This window comes from Penicillium psychrosexuale (assembly GCF_028828465.1).
Source record: "Penicillium psychrosexuale strain IBT 29551 chromosome Unknown utg000002l, whole genome shotgun sequence".
In the NCBI taxonomy this organism is placed as follows: domain Eukaryota; kingdom Fungi; phylum Ascomycota; class Eurotiomycetes; order Eurotiales; family Aspergillaceae; genus Penicillium; species Penicillium psychrosexuale.
Window position 1 is genome coordinate 470,018 of NW_026643187.1, and position 16,349 is coordinate 486,366.

Sequence of the window (16,349 nt, forward strand, 5' to 3'; positions counted from 1 at the left end):
CAAACTTCGAGGGGTGCATGGTTTAGAGTGAACAGGGATTGTAAAACATGCACGAGGGGCAATATACGAATCTCTTTCGAATGCCATTGTTGAAAATGCATGCCCCGCCAGCCCTGGGCCAATGATAGAAGAAATATATAGTACCGGTGGGGATGGCCCGCGCCCTCAGCCTCGGCGGTTGTGCCTCCCGTGGCCATTGGGGAGCCGATGACGGGCCGAGGCGCACATGGAGGGGCCTGAGAGAGAGAGGAAAGAAACAGATCTAACTAGACAGGCCCATGGCGTGAGTCAGTATAGCCGTATCCAGAGAAAGAATATCCAGTTGATCTTGAAAGGAACAAAAGACAGGACAGATCTCGGTTAATGCCAGAAGGCTGGGGTGAAAATTCGAATTGAGTTTGGACTTCTGAAACTAAGCCGCGCTGCATAAGTCCCGGAGCCCTCCGGAATCCGGGCGATGGTGTTCTGCGTTGGCCGCTCGCTTAGAAAATTCATATCCCCTATCTTTTGAGAGTCACTTGCGACTTGAGGAAAAGAAAGAAAAGACAGAGTTTGTAACAGATAAATACAACTTTACGTAAGAATAATATGGACGAGCGAAACAATCGCTGCCGGTGACTCTAGAAGCAAAAGCCACAAGTCCATTGTTATGAGCTTCAGGCTAGCTTAACCCTTCGGGCTGCGCCGCTTCGCTTAGATCTGGAAGCGAGATTATTATATATACGCGTTAACGAAAGCGAATAGCCTAGTCATAATATACGCCAATTATCGGCCCCGTTGATTAGTTACTTAATGACACCTAATGCATCCCCGGAACCTCATCGGATCAGAGCGCAGGGGAAGTTAAAAAACAATAAGCTCCCTCCACCTTAGTTTCTTCTCCCTTTTTCTTTCCAAGTCATTGAATTTGTCTATATCTCACGTTCGTTTCTGTTTGGGTTACTTGCATAGCTTTTGGATCATGCATATTTCGACCTTTATTGGCGGGTTATCCGCGATTTGCGGATTGACCCTGGCCCAGACAACTGTGACCAGCCCGGTCATCGAAGCGGATGATTTCAGCGTCACTGGCGCATTGGAGGATCTCGGTGTGGATGTGTCGCAAATTCCTGCATTGGAGTCATTCACCGCCATTGAGACACGGTCAACCGATAAGGCCTGTGCAGCTGCTGTAAGTAAGCTCGCAAGCCATCGAGCAATAATTTATTCTAAATCTCTCTTAGTGCGCAAGTTTGGGATTCCTTTTTGGCTCCAAGGTTGCTGCCCAAGATACTACTGGGTACAGCAACTTCACTAGCTCGTTCTGGTCAGTGCAGCAAGAAGAGGTCCAGCCTCGTTGTATTTTCCGTCCTACCAAGAATACGGAGGTCAGCACTGCAGTTTTACTTTCCCGGTTGACAGGCTGCGAGTTTGCTGCTCGCAGTGGCGGCCATGCTGCCTTTACCGGGGCATCTAGCGCGCCTGGCGGAATCAGCATTTGGTTCAAGGATATGAATGCCGTTACCCTGAACGCAGATAAGACAGTCGCCTCAATTGAGCCTGGAAATAACTGGCTCACTACCTACACTGCCCTCGAGCCTTATGGATTGGCCGTTATTGGAGGTCGTGCCGCCAGCATTGGTGTTGGTGGCTTTGTTTTGGGTGGTGGAATCTCCTATTACTCCAACCTGTACGGATGGGCTTGCGATAATGTCCACAGCTTTGAGGTAAGATTATACACCTGTCATACCTTTTACCGAATGAATTACTAACAAATCCTGTTTAGGTCGTGACCGCTAGTGGTCTGATTGTAACCGCGAGTGAGACTTCCCACGTTGACCTATATTGGGCTCTGCGCGGCGGTGGAAACAACTTTGGCCTTGTCACCAAGTACAATATGTACACCATCCCCTCGCCAAAGCTTTACGGTGGTGCCAGAACTTTCCTCCAGACCGAGTTTCCCGAGGTTATCAATGCTTGGATCAACGTGATCAACAATGCCACCATTGACGGCAAAGCCCAGCAATACGTCGCCTTCCTCCGGACCCAAGATATGAACCTTGCCTCTGCTGAGTTGACCTACGTGCACAACGACCCCAACCCCGAGATCTACAAGCAATACAGAAGCATTCCCGCCATTTCCGACACATCTAGTGCCAAGACCCTTGTCGAGTACGTCGAGTACCTTGAGAGCGAGAACCCATTCGGTCTTCGCGAGGTGTACTGGCCTATCAGTGCGGCTCTCGACGAGAAATTCGCCAACTGGGTAGTGGATCTCTTCTACTCGATGATCTCTGAGGTGGCCGATGTCGCTGGCGCCCAGCCCGTGCTCATTTACCAGGGAATCACCGAGACCATGTTGAACAATATGAAGAACCACGGCGGTAACGCTCTCGGACTCGCTGGATCATCTGGCCCTGTTCACCTTTTGCACATTTCTTGCTGGTGGACGAACGAGGCTGATGACGAGACTATCTACGCGTTTGTCAACAAATTCATGGAGAAGGTCATTGCCGAGGCTAAGAGCGTCGGAGTCTTCAATGAATATGTTTACATGAACTACGCCAGCATGTTCCAGGACCCTGTCGCTGGATATGGTGCAACTAACAAGGCTCAGCTGAAGAATATTGCCAAGAAGTACGACCCCAGGGAGGTTTACCAAAAGCTCCAGCCTGGTTACTTCAAGCTTGATGGTCCTCCTGTGACTCCATCTTTCTAGATGGACATGGGGAGAAAAATGTACATCATCTACCGCGGGATATAGCTGTATCTAAAATGCATTCTAGGTGATAGCATATTATCTATATCATAATTTAATATCTGTGAATCATATACATATTTATTATATTATGAGGCTAAATGATATCATGCTTGAAGGATGTTGTAGAAAAAAAGAAGCGGCTCGGGGTAGGAATCCACGGTTCCACAAATGGAAACCCTGGTTCCATCACGACATATCCATGGGTCCATGGTCGATTTGCATAGTTAATGATGGGGCTGTACGACGTCGGGACGGGTCTTGTTTCCCGGGCGGAAAGTGTCGGGCATACAGAAGGGTTTGAGGAAAGAGTATGGGGACCAGTCATCGGGCTGAGGTGGTTGCTGCCGTGGCGAGAAAGGCGAGAGAAGATGCTTGATTCTAGCGATGTATCTGACAGATTCATGGAGGTTGTAAAGCTCTGGCAAGACGTCCGGCCCAACGCCCATATATAGCCTCGATATGATGGCCCCGGGATTTTGGTATCGGGATTCTGCGTATTCTCCAAATTTCTAAAGTGAGGCTGTATGTGATGATCATCGCCCGGGTGTCCTCTTTCATATTAGTTAGCCCAGTCAAGATGCTCCAAGATGTTAGGGACTTAACAGGTTTACGAGTCGACATTCCCCAAGTGCGATACCAGGCCCTTGAGCACCTCGCTTGTCCATTTGGTTACATGGGAACCAGATCGGCGACCATGATTCGAGGGCTAAACACACAGCTTGCACTTGCCCTCACGCAACGACTGCATCTGCTTGTGTCATCTAGGTCACACCACAATTTAAGGTTGTGGCACCGGTCGCAGGCTTGCCGCGAGCGCTATTCGGACATCCCACTCCGTGCTTTCGGCGGGGAAATATTCAGGAGTGGATGGGCTGAGAAATGCGAGAAGCTAACACAAATTGGGATCTGTACCTGACGGTGCGGGAGCCTGGAAGCTTTCCATTTAGCGACGCGTTCCTCCCGTTTACCCGCGACCTGCGTGCTGATCTCCCTTTCGGGCGGGGTACACCTCGATAACTATGAAATCTACAGCGACGGAACTAAGCAGGTTAGACAACTTTCAATGATATTATTTAGTATACACTTTACATCTACATATTCAGCAGCATTCCCAGGTAAAGGAGACCTTCGTGGACGTATCACACATGTGTATCCTGTAGACAACTAAGATATTCCTAGTTAGGGAAGTCCGTAGTCGGAAGAACCTGGCATTAGTCCTAATTGGGACCATTCGGCGACTTTAGACCAATCACAAGCCCGGATTCCCTCGACCCAAAAGGGGAACATCTACATCCATGGATATGTTGTACAACGGGAAACCTCCCCCAACCTTCAGCGTCAGCTTGTTGACAAACGCGTCGTCCCTTAATCCAAGCCAACTCTCGGTGGCCTATTTTTCAACGTGATCCGACTGTTACTATGATATTCTTTTCTTCGTTCACAACATACAACATTGGCGCGACTTCCCAGTATGTCAAACACTTTGACAGCATCGACACCGCCCGTTGAGGAGAATCAGGGAAGGGGATGGCGCTTTTGGGCGATCTACCTCTCCCTTTGTGTGTCAATCTTGTTAGCTGCAGTTGAGTCGACGGTCACGTCCACAGCGTTGTCGTCTATCTCCGATGAATTGCATGCGGGAAAGGATTATGTTTGGTTTGTCAACTCGTATTTACTCACCAGGTGAGTTGAAAGATGAATCCGAAGACTTCGAGTGAGTTGAAAGATGAATCCGAAGACTTCGAGAAAGCTGATCTGACTCTTCGGGTTTCAAGTGCGTGCTTTCAACCGCTTTTCGGGCAGACTGCAAATATCTTCGGTCGACGATGGTTGATGATCGGCGCGGTGGCTTTTTTCGTACTTGGCAGCGGCATAAGCGGCGGTGCTATCAACTCTGCCATGATGGTTGCTGGGCGAGCGATTCAGGGCATTGGTGGGGGAGGTATCAACGTCCTGATCGAGCTGATCGTCAGCGATTTGGTCCCATTGCGCGAACGAGGAAACTTCATGGCCATGATCTTCGCGGTATTCTCTATTGGAACATCCCTTGGTCCGTTCGTCGGTGGTGCTCTAGTACAACACAGCTCCTGGCGATGGGTCGTGAGTGTTTAATATACTTCACACCAAGTCAACCTCACCTAGCTAACCCATGCATCAACAATCAACAGTTCTATCTGAATCTCCCAATTGGAGGAACGGCGCTCGTCCGTTTGTTCTTTTTCTTACACGTCAACTACAAACAAGAGCCCTGGGAGGAAAAGATCAAGAAGATCGATTATTTCGGCAATGCACTACTAATGACGTCCATCGTCTCTATCCTACTAGCCCTCACCTGGGCCGGTACCGCCTATTCCTGGTCTAGCTAGCGCATCATTATGTGTCTGGTGCTAGGATTTGTTGGCATGATCATATTCCACATTTACGAGGCCAGCCCTTGGTACCCAGAGCCCATGATGCCACCGCGTATTTTCGGCAACCGCACCTCATTCGCCGCTCTGATCTTGTCCTTCATCCACAACATGCTCACCTTCTGGGTGGTCTATTTTATGCCTGTGTACTTCCAGTCAGTGAAGCTCTCTACCTCGACCCGTGCTGGTGTGCAGTTTTTGCCTACCGTAATCCTTGCTGTTCCGACTGCTATAGTCGGAGGTGTCGTCCTCAGCAAATAGGGCTTCTATAAGCCCATTCACATCTTTGGAATGGGTCTGTCCCTTGTGGGCCTGGGGCTCTTCACACTCCTTGACGCAGACTCAAGCGATGGAAAGTGGATCGTCTATCAAATTATCACCGCCATAGGTCTGGGTATGCTGCTCACAACGATACTGCCTGCAGTGCAGGTTGGCCTAGAAGAAAAGGATGTTGGGCTAGCCACAGCTACCTGGGCATTTTTCGCAGTTATGGTGCCATCTGGGGAATTTCAATCCCGGCTGCCATATTCAACACACAATTTGGGCGACTGTCAAGTCGCATATCAGACTCTTCTGTTGCTGCACAGCTAGGAGGTGGAGAGGCATACTCTCATGTATCCGCAAATTTCATCCGGTCCCTTGAGCCGCAAGTTCGCGACGAGGTGATGAGTGTGTACTCTGATACTCTGAAGCTGGTTTGGCAAGTGTCTCTGGGCTTTGCTGCTCTAGGATTCATCGTCATCTGGTTTGAAAGGCAGATCAAGCTGCGCACCGAGTTAGAAACAGAGTATGGAATCCAGGTCCCGAAAGAGGACAAGGACAACAAGGAAGCTGTTGAGGCATAGGCAGAACTTCAACGAAAGAATTCGTCTATGGCCATGGGGGATCTGCTCTCAGATATTGCTGTAGCAAACAATACCACAGAAAATTATTTCGGCATCGCCTTCTTACAATATGTGTAATATCATACTTCTCGCCATCCCACTGGCTTACCACCATCTAGTTAGTTAACTAATCAGTCCAGATTATGTCCTACGCGCCTGGGAAAATGATGACGTGGCAACAACCCGCAAATAACAGCCAATAACATGGTCTAAAAAAACAAGATCATACTACATATTAGAGCACAATGACATTATCACGTTAGACCGTAGAAAGGCAATCCATCGAGGGGTTGTGCAGATGCCAAGGGGCTGATTGTTCAGGTGCACCAATATGTACACCTTAACTTCGTCCATTGTTTCAACTAAATGGGGCAGCTGAAGATCAGCATCAATAGCTCGAGGAGATCAAAAGCTATAGTTAGGCGGCTAGTTAGAAAACTATCGATCTGTGTGCGGCTGAAGCTCGGCATTAATAGTTCCATCTTGTGACGTGCCAGTTCAATCCAAAGGAAGAGTGTGCATTTGCTCCAGGATTCTAAGTACAGAGGAGAGAAAGAAAAGAAAACTATCTACGCGCTCTCGCGACCTGGTTCTATGCAGTCCTCGCTTAATGGGTCACGAAGGAACAACTCCTTCCCATTGTGTAAAGTACGGACATGGCAGGTGCGACGGTCGAGGATCAGGAAGGGCAAGTACGTTGATCGTCACACATCTTGCGCTGATCAAGGGAGAAAAATTAGATTATTGAACCTTACCCTACAAGTGCCAGATATTATTATATAAGTCTAGATGAGACACGGTCGAATGAATAGAAAATGCTCACTATATATTAGTAGCTCTGAAGCAATCAATGGCAGAATACATTAGGTTGACATGTAAGGGTCTAGCTGATCATTTGAAAAAGTGGGTCTGCAGTTGATCTATGGGGGTGACAATAATGACTCCCTAGATCGATACTTGGAATACTACGGAGTAGTGAGAGCAAAATCAGGCACAAAGCCGAAGAAATCCAGAAGCAACCAAGCCCGAACCGTGGGCACTAGGTAACTACAACTTTACATTCATTATTGTAGGTTTAATTCATTTACTTCAAGAAAGTGTAGCTAGGTAAAAGGTACGCTTTCTGATCAGTACAGCTTCTCAGCGCCATATCCGCACGTAGTGAAGAGGGGACCCCTGAGGGGCACCGACAGCCCTGCCTGCGAAACAGGTGTGAGAGCAGAGTCGTCACTGGGAGTAGTAGGGTGCTAGAGAGGAGAACACCATGGGGTGACTACTGAGAAGAGAGGTGGAAAGGTGTCTGCGTTGCTATCTAGGCCTCGGGAGTGCTTTTATGTCACATAGCCGCTTAGTCATCCTGCTCTGGAAACCCCCACTGCAGTAGATAGATTTTCTGGCAAACATAGATCTTTGTGGCTCTACTATGTTCGAACCAATGAGAAAATTGTTACGACCCACTCGCCATATTCTTGCTAGTTTGCATTAGATAGATTGTTTGCTAGATAGTTAAGCGAGATGATTCGAAGTTTGCATCGTTTGCATCGTTTGCATCGTTTGCAAAGGGGACAGCTATATCAACCAGTTGCTTCCCACTTTGAAACTTGCTTCCTCTCTCTCTCACACACTATCTTAGCTATCTTGAATTCAATGCACTCTTCCTTTGCAAGACCTGGCACGTTACAAAAATGACACAATATCTGTGTAAGCCTACACTTTCCCAACTGCTGAAACTAAGCTAATTACTAAGTGGAATTCCACTAGTTAACTAGTTAACTAGTCATTAACTAGTAAAAGATCTCACCAAGGAATAAAATATTCTCTCCAATGTTCTCCAGTATCTGCCTCTTTGAACTTGTCAATACCACCGACAACGCCGTCTTGGTCCACTTGCCAATCACCCATTTCCACCCGTTCAGCCCAGCTTTCTAAAACTTTGTGTAGATATGAGCTACGCGAATCCCAAGGTAAATAACCACTATAGCCACTGAAAAGGTCTGCCTGGTAAAGTTGATCAGGCCGTTCGGTTCCCGGAAATCTAGCATTTTTGAATGGTATACCATTGCTACCTCGAACAAACCCATTGCTTCCAATGCTGAAGGGCAGCAGGAGTCGACTCTGGTTACCAGATTGCCAGTTGAGATTTTTGTCGGTTGGTTCTATGTACAAACCAGATGGAATGTTCTCTGCCCTTCCGTCAGGAAACCAGGGCCGATTCAAGGGCGACTTGTTCTCCCTCTCCCCTCGAAATAAGAGTAGAGGGTATAATGGTATCGCCTGGTCAGTATTATGCAAGCCTGGAATTTGACGTTCGGCAAGTGGTTGATTTGTAAATTCGACCGGATTTTGGAGTCGAATACCGGGGGCAATATAGCGAAAGGCGAGACGCCGGATGGGAAGAGCTGAGAGAAAACATTCGATAAACGAGCCCGTTTCTATGAAAGATGCCTTGATAACCGGTTCGGAGTATGGGAGAGCTATTCCACAATCATACGTCGAATGTATCAAAGTTGATGGAAGTTGAATCTCGATAGCACCAAGAAGACGAGTAAAGGCATTGACTGCCCTCTCCACATCCATTGGGGTATATTGGTGAATCTCCCAAGGGAATACTCCAAAAAAATTATCCATAGATTCCTTTCGACGATCCGAATATGTTGTAATTTTGCCCTCATCCAACATGTCTAGATAGGCTTTCAGAATGTTTTGTAATGGCCGCCATGGCCACCGTTCCCTATCAGACCAGATCATATCTTCCCAGTCTGGGACAAAGGAGGCAAGCTCAGTTTCTTGATCGAATCTATCTGGCGTATAAGTATTCGTCTTCCCTAAATTGTACTAAAGCTTAAAAGGACTCTCACACTATCCCGACTTCTTCGTCACTCTTTGTTCGTGTTGAGGGATATAGCCACACATAACGATCACCCCACGATCCGAGTGAAGATCCTAGAGCAAAAAGTTCATGTTTTCCATGAAGCGCTACGAGGTAATAGAAGAGATGAAAATTTGAATCAGGGTAAAATATAGTGGCCTTCGCCGACCGTAGGAACCTGACCAAGTTCGGATTCAGGCGGGATGCGAGATCGAATGGAATTGGCAAGAACTCTTCCCACCAAGTTCTAGACGGGATCGAAGCGACATCCCGTCCAGCCCCAATCCATGCCTGTTTAAGGATCTGGTTGTGAAGTTGGGCCGATAAATGGGGGTCAAATGTAGTGAATGACATATTGGCTAAGACGTAGGTCTTGAGAGACGCCAGGTCGATCTTAAACTAAGAAATAATGCATTCAACTAAATAAGTAAGATATATAGAGAAGATAGAGAGAGAAGAAGCAGGTTGCAAAGTGGGAAGCGGCCTGCTTATATGGTTGATCTTTGCAAACAAACAATGCAAACTTCGAGCGCTCGCTTAATCTCGCCTAGAAAGCAGACATTGCAATTGTGACAGATCTTCCCGGACCTCGGGAATTCCGGTGGGAGATGTAGAACGAGCGGAGCGGTACGGAGTACTTCGGCACAGATAGGCAACTACCTCTAGAGACAATTTTCGAACATAGCACATAGATGAGCTGTTTCTGCCCTCTTCTGATGCATCCCCTAGCATTGTCAAATATTCAACTGCTTCTGGCACAGATACTCAGGACTATACGGGTAATCCAGGTAGCCAGTTTTCGTGAGACACGTATAGAATGAGGAGCGATCATATTTCTGTAGGGCAATGCCATTCTTCATCCGAAAAGGGAGATCGGGCGTGGAGGTGAAGTATCTCCCAAATCCAATAGCAACATTGTCATAGTCTGCATACACCATTTCAATCACCTCTGGGGCGGACGTCGCATCATATCCGCCCGCCAGGATCACTGGCAGGGACCTCCCCCATACCTTGACAAAGGTGAGGTGGTTTGGATCAGGGTGAGTCGTCATTTGGTCCAACCACCGGGAGTTGGCGAGGTGCAAGTACGCAATGCCGAGTTGTCGAAGCTGCAGGATAAGGTATTCAAACTGGGGAACCAGGTCACCCATGATACCCATTCCGGAATACTGGCTCCACGGGGAAAGCTTCATGCCAACTCGATCCGGACCGATTGCGTTAATTACCGCCATGGTAACTTGGAGAGCGAACCGTGCTCGATTCGGAATGTCTCCTCCCCACTCGTCGGTCCGCTGGTTGCACGAGGCCTGCGTGAACTGGTCGATGAGATAGCCGTTGGCGCCGTGGATCTCCACCCCATCGAACCCGACCTCAATGGCATTTCGTGCTGCTTGCGCATAGTCAGAGACGTACTTCTGAATCTCCTCTTCGTCTAGGGCGCGTGGGGGCTGGCACCCTGGCTCTGCCGCAACAGCACTGCTCGACACCTGTTCAAACCCCCGGGATGCGAGCAATTCCGGGTCGGCAGATCGGCCGGTAGCATAAATCTGGCAGAAGATATAACACTCTTTGGCATGAACCTGGGAAACAACCTCTCTCCAAGCTTCGCATTGTGTCTTACTCCATATCCCTGGGATATGTGCTTCGCCAACTGAGTTTGGGCAAATATTCGTCGCTTCAGTAATCAACAGAGCCCCCGGATCAGATGCTCGCTGGGCGTAATATTCTTTCACAAACGGCAGAGGCACAGCAGCCTCATCAGCCCTATATCGGGTGGTTGGCGACATGACAATTCGATGCTGGAGCTGGCATTTTCCCAGCGCCAGAGGCTTGAAAATCGTTGGAGACGGGTGTTTGGGGATAATGGTCATAGTGAAACCCAGGAGTGTCTGACTCAATGCCCCCGGGAGAACTTGACGTGAGTCAAAAATCAGAAACATTGCTTTATCGTACCTTGTAGATGAGATTCGTTCTTGGTTGTCCCTCGCTTATGCACGAGAATTGAATTCCTTCGACTTCGCGTTTTGAGGCAAGGGCGCCATTGACCAGCACATTACGCGTCTACCAATCCTAAAGCAAGAAAGACCGGTGTAATTTCTGCAATGTTACGAGTCAAAGCGAAGACCAATCTACCAATGGAAACCTGACCGTGTGGTGTAGATGTAGGTTCATGTAAAGGGCTGTGAGGGATACAGCGTCGATCACACAAGAGCGGTCTTTGTTCAAATGAATAGAGCACTAAAATGATGTTCAAGAATCCAACACAGCCATGTATTCCAAACAGAGAATGGGAACGAGGCAGGGATGATCTCTTGGGGAAAGTCCGGGCTTGATCCCGCCCGTGGAGGGGCCGGCCAAGGAGGGGGGGTGTCGTTGAAGCAAGGGATGACCAAATTGGAGTATAAAAGTGCACTTTCATCCTTTCCTGGAGAGATTATCCTCATTGTCCCCATTGCCACATTTTCTTGTCCATCTCAAGAGCCTTCTCGTTCAGGGCCTCTGCCTGATCTGGAATTTGTCAGCTGGTCACAATATATACCAGATTGGAAGCCAGCAAACAGCAAATCGAACAAGATGAGATCACCAAGTCTCCCGCGACTGCCAGTCTCAGCAAGACCCGAGGCCATTCTCGATATTTACAAAGATTATGGATGTGTAATTATCGAGGGGCTTCTCAGTTCATCCGAGGTTGCCTCAATGAATCAAGAGATTGATCCTGGACTGGCAAAACTTGCTCCCGGTAAGAACGGGGTGCCGTTGGAAGAGTTTCTGGGCATAAACACAAAGCGATTGCCACTGGCTCCAAATAGCCGTACTTTCCGCGAGGTGATTCTGGAGAATGATCTGATGCACGCTCTGAGTGAATCGATATTATGTGACAGTCCTGGCGAAGGGTATCATATCAACTGTGCACAGGTGATTGAGATCGGACCCGGTAACGCGGCACAACCACTGCATCGAGATCAAAGTGTATGGCCTTTCTGGGACCTGATTCCATCTCCAGCACCAGAGGCTTGCATCAACTTCTTTTGCGCCTTGACCCCATTTACGGAGGCCAATGGCGCCACAAGAGTGGCCCCGAAAACGCATCTTGATGTCGATCTAAACAATTTGAATCCGCCCCAACTTCTGCCAGTTGAAATCAACCCCGGCGATGGATTTCTCTTTTCCGGCAGACTTGTTCATGGTGGGGGAGAGAACAGGACCAATGAGTACCGTCGTGGTATGACAATCCACATTGCCCGCAAGGGCCTCATGACGGAGGAAGCACATCCACTATCGATCCCTCGCGAGATTGCAGAGACCATGTCTTACAGGGGCCAGGCGATGTTCGGCTTCCGAAGCAACTGGCCGATCAAGGATGGACCCGTTGGGACCTACTGGTCCAGTAACTTTGACGAGATTGGTGGCCATTTAGGACTAAAGTCTAGCTAGTGCAGATAATTTACTTCACTTGACGTATTGGTAATCTGTCAGATCCCACCTTAATGCCTCAGACACGTTCGTATTTTACCTTGATACACGACCCGCCCCCGAGTTTCAAATCCTCTCTGTCTTAGGTTTTCAAAGTCAAGTTGGGATGAAATACTTCCTTTTTGGCAATATCTAGGTAGTAAAATATGATGCTGTTAACAAGATGGTTCTTCCTCTACAATATCTCTAATTTCAGTTCGATTTGCTCACACTGGGGCCTATAGCATTCGGATGATATTATCGGTCGTTTGAAGAGAATGCTGTAACTATATAATGAAGATGAAACAAGTCATTCTCCATGCCGACCCATCAACCAGCGAATGAGATCATCTTCGACAAGTGCCTCAAGATCCTTCGCAGGTAGCGTGATATGAACGTCCCAACCTGCTTCCTTTTGGTCACAAGTGAGTCGTTTCGGGAGAAAAATGACGTCACCCTCAATCAGGCCGAATGAAAGATCGAAATTGTGGACAATTCCAAAACTGTCACCAAAATCCAGACCATAAATATCAAGATGTCGCCAACTAGAAAAAGCAAGGTCGGTAAATATCATGCCGGTTTGACTCCAATCCTTCTGGTTTGCGATGTATGTCATACAGCTCTGGAAATATTTTCTATCCATATTTCGTACTTTGTTTCTCACTTTGCATGCCAAATCAGTCAGGAATCGGAGTTGGCCTGTCTGAATTGGGCAATCGTGGGTTAACCTGCAAGACAAACACTGCTCTGGCCTGGTATACTCCGGGCCTGGAGTTTTTAATCGAAGATTACATGCCATGTTTCCCAGAAACTCTTTTGCTGCGGATAACTCGATCCGGCCGCGCATATTGACTGCCATACATAAGTCCAGGCAGTCATAAGTCTGCCCTTTCTTGCTTTGAGATTTGACCCTTTGTATTGCGTCCGCAAGAGCCGAAGTCAAGACATCATTGCTCGACAAGAAGGGTGGAAGATCAGCGACAGAAATAGACGCACTATTTGGCTGGAACATGCAGGCGTGCTTTAGGAGTTGAGCACATTGGTGTTTGAGCTGCAAAATTCGCTCACTGTTGAATTCAAAGCGACATGTTCTGAGCGACGCTGCGTCAAGGGGAACGGGGTGTATTGCCGGCGCAGGACCAAGTTCTGCCGTGTGATCTTGGGCAGGAGACGTGTCTGCCGGTCCCGCAAATATAGCGCTCTGAGCTCGATCTTGCTCGTCAATGATGAGCGGCAGCGGGGTAACTGATGGGTCTCGACAGCATCTTCCCAGTAACGCAAGGATTTTTGCCGCGCCCGTTCCGTCAAAAACAATATGGCTGAACGTCATCGCCAGCACGATTGCATCAGTGAAAATATTTGCCTGGAACCGAATCACAGGCTGTCTTTCAGTCGAGGTAATAAGCGGTGGGAGCGGACAAAGATGCTGCTTGGAGTCAGATGTCTCAAGCATTGACATGCCGTTCTGCACACCTCCTAACGCGCTTTCCATAGAAAATGGGTGATGCTTGTGTACCAGGATTGTAACGTCTTCTTTTGCACATGGTATTTGGACACTCTGAATGTTATATTTTCCATCGAGCTCTGGATTAACGACGATGTGCCCGAGTAGAATGGGAAGCACTTTTGTCAAACTTGTGATGCCGGCTTCCAACAGAGAGAGACAGTGCGTAGAATTCGCGGTCTGAAAATACAATAGATAGGAGACATATGCCTGGGGCGCTATGTGGTCCAGGGGACTGAGGATCACTGAGTGATCAAAAGAGGTAGACATGCTGGAGTAAGAAGCTCCGTTTGTTACTTATGATAAGAGGTGAATAACTTTGAAAATCTTGCTACATCACGGCGGGGGGAGGAATTATTATCTAGCTGCACTCATTAACTTGAACCATGTCTGAGTTACTAAGACCTACATTCAATACACTGAAATAGGTACTTTTGGCCATTGATAACGCCCCTTGCAGATCATAAACCACCACCTGTGATGGCGAATGCAAATCGATATCTAGCTCAGCAGACCGTCTGGTAGCATTGCATAGCTAGCTCATAAGTACGAAATACATGCATCAATTTATCACTAGTCTCAGTAATTACTGAGCCATAAATACAGGGCTCAAAAAAGCACACCGCAATTTCATTTCCTCTCTTATCTGTGAATTCTGTGAGCTGGGCATTGCTACCGAGCTGTGGTTTCTAAGTATGATGCAGAGAGGAAGTCCATCGTAGTCACGATGCAGCTCCTGTCCAAAGTAGCCCGGGTCCGTCTCCAGCATCAATGAGGTAATCAGGCAATGATCGCTGAACTCCGACCTAAAGGCTTTAGCGCACACTTCGTATAGAAGTGGTTGTTGCATGGGATATATGTGGAAGGTCTTGCTAACATTGAAAGACTACTGAGCTGCCTCATGTTCGCCAGGTAGCCGCCTTGCATTGTTTCCTGGCCGAATTCCCACATTTCCTTGAAAGAATCCACCTTACTGTCGAAGGCTTTGACCTGCTCCGGAGTCATGAGGTTATTAATCCCTCGATGATTAGGGCTCTGTCTGCTTGAAGAATCTGGAACACCTTGAGGACAGGCTTTTATATAGTCATGGGTGATGTGGTAGATGACACAGAGGAAAGGAGGGTTGGGAAGTATCACAGAATTTGAAAAATGGTATATTGCAATTTGTTAGAGGTTTACCTTTCGATGTGGTTGAAGCAACATCGACAGTATTTTTTTCTTCGGCCGCGAGCCGTTTTATTGTATTATATCGATCAAGATAAAGACGAAATGGAGTGGAGGCCTCGATCACATTTCCAGACTGGTAGTTGAAGACTCTCGTAAAACAAAAAAAGAACGAGAACAACAAAGGTGGAGAGTTGGCTAAGCCCAGTGGTGCTTCTCATGCTCTGCTACATCCTTGAAATGCCGTGGGGGGTTTCCCGTCACTTCCACCACAGAATTGTTGAGAACTTCTTGTGGGCCATTGTTGACATCAACTTCCATGGCCGAAAGCATAGCTGCAAAGTCTGCAGGTATCCCTGCCTTTTTTACTAAAAGTTCAGTAAGTCCAGTTTCTGTAAGGCTACGGTGGATGATTTTTCTGCCCAAAATTGAGGTGAGAATCTCCGCCACCTATGATATTATTAGCGTCAAAAGGATTTATCCACAGGTATTAAGTTAGGATAGAGTCATCTTACCTGCCCATAAGATAGGAGCTCTGGACCTAAAATGACATATTCCGTCTCGTGCGATCCCCACTCAGTCAAGCAATGAAAGGCAACGGAAGCAATGTCGTCGGCTGAGACGAATGGAATCTTACCATCTCCAGTCGCGGTTATGATTTGATTTTCGTTCTTAATCCACTCGCGAGAGGGATCTTCTAATAGATTCTCTAGCATTAAAATCAAGCTTAGCCATATTATCGTTTAAGATTATAGAGTAGAAAAGGATAAACCGTACCCATAAACCATGTTGGTCGTAGTGCCACATACTCAACTTCTGCCAGAGAGTCCAGATATGCATGGACCTGCCCCATCGAGTGTCCACCTTTCTCAACAGTACTGGCGCTGAGAAGGACAAATCTTTGAACCCCTTTAGTGCGAGCTAGATCAACGAATTCGATCATAGGCGGGGCTATATCCATGACAGGAGGCCCAACTAGATAAATGGACGAGATTGTACCCAATCCATGCTTCCCGGCCTGTTCGAATGGTCTCTCCCACGTATCTCTTTTCAGCCAGTTGAACTGGCTGGATTTATAGGGGTCAGAGAGAGACGCCGAGCTAGATCCAACTAGAAATGGAGTTTTGGCTTGGTCCAGAAGTGCCGCAAGACGACTGGCCGTTTTACCTCGCCCACCCAGTACAAGAATAGTCATCACGAAAGATTCTTGGGTGCAAGTTTGCAAGGAAGACGGTTTGTATTACTTCCATCGAACTTTAGCGGTGGGGGTATATATGTTAATTTCATTTACGTCGAACAACAAGAATCCAGCAGACCGCTTATATTA

General features: G+C 47.7%; 6 protein-coding genes across 6 annotated transcripts; 3 read left to right on the plus strand and 3 right to left on the minus strand.

Moving 5' to 3' along the window:
* Nucleotides 1-961: 961 nt before the first annotated feature.
* N7518_001322 (FAD-binding oxidoreductase) lies at nucleotides 962-2,698 on the plus strand (the record flags this gene model as incomplete). Its single annotated transcript, XM_057182250.1, has 3 exons — nucleotides 962-1,171; nucleotides 1,224-1,706; nucleotides 1,766-2,698. The coding sequence occupies 3 exons, from the start codon at nucleotides 962-964 to the stop codon at nucleotides 2,696-2,698; spliced, it is 1,626 nt and encodes a 541-aa protein (XP_057043700.1).
* A 1,737-nt stretch (nucleotides 2,699-4,435) lies between these two features.
* N7518_001323 (uncharacterized protein) lies at nucleotides 4,436-5,993 on the plus strand (the record flags this gene model as incomplete). Its single annotated transcript, XM_057182251.1, has 5 exons — nucleotides 4,436-4,840; nucleotides 4,909-5,080; nucleotides 5,132-5,355; nucleotides 5,410-5,542; nucleotides 5,716-5,993. 5 exons carry the CDS (start codon nucleotides 4,436-4,438, stop codon nucleotides 5,991-5,993), a joined length of 1,212 nt encoding a protein of 403 aa, XP_057043701.1.
* Nucleotides 5,994-9,635: 3,642 nt separating this feature from the next.
* Nucleotides 9,636-10,772, minus strand: fgaOx3 (chanoclavine-I aldehyde reductase easA; the record flags this gene model as incomplete). Its single annotated transcript, XM_057182252.1, has 1 exon — nucleotides 9,636-10,772. One exon carries the CDS (start codon nucleotides 10,770-10,772, stop codon nucleotides 9,636-9,638), a length of 1,137 nt encoding a protein of 378 aa, XP_057043702.1.
* A 703-nt stretch (nucleotides 10,773-11,475) lies between these two features.
* N7518_001325 (phytanoyl-CoA dioxygenase family protein) lies at nucleotides 11,476-12,336 on the plus strand (the record flags this gene model as incomplete). Its single annotated transcript, XM_057182253.1, has 1 exon — nucleotides 11,476-12,336. The coding sequence occupies one exon, from the start codon at nucleotides 11,476-11,478 to the stop codon at nucleotides 12,334-12,336; it is 861 nt and encodes a 286-aa protein (XP_057043703.1).
* Nucleotides 12,337-12,664: 328 nt separating this feature from the next.
* N7518_001326 (uncharacterized protein) lies at nucleotides 12,665-14,128 on the minus strand (the record flags this gene model as incomplete). The annotated part of the gene is made up of 2 exons (XM_057182254.1): nucleotides 12,665-12,899; nucleotides 13,098-14,128. 2 exons carry the CDS (start codon nucleotides 14,126-14,128, stop codon nucleotides 12,665-12,667), a joined length of 1,266 nt encoding a protein of 421 aa, XP_057043704.1.
* Nucleotides 14,129-15,220: 1,092 nt separating this feature from the next.
* Nucleotides 15,221-16,217, minus strand: N7518_001327 (fgaFS/easG family protein; the record flags this gene model as incomplete). The annotated part of the gene is made up of 3 exons (XM_057182255.1): nucleotides 15,221-15,472; nucleotides 15,538-15,731; nucleotides 15,800-16,217. The coding sequence occupies 3 exons, from the start codon at nucleotides 16,215-16,217 to the stop codon at nucleotides 15,221-15,223; spliced, it is 864 nt and encodes a 287-aa protein (XP_057043705.1).
* Between the last annotated feature and the right edge of the window lie 132 nt (nucleotides 16,218-16,349).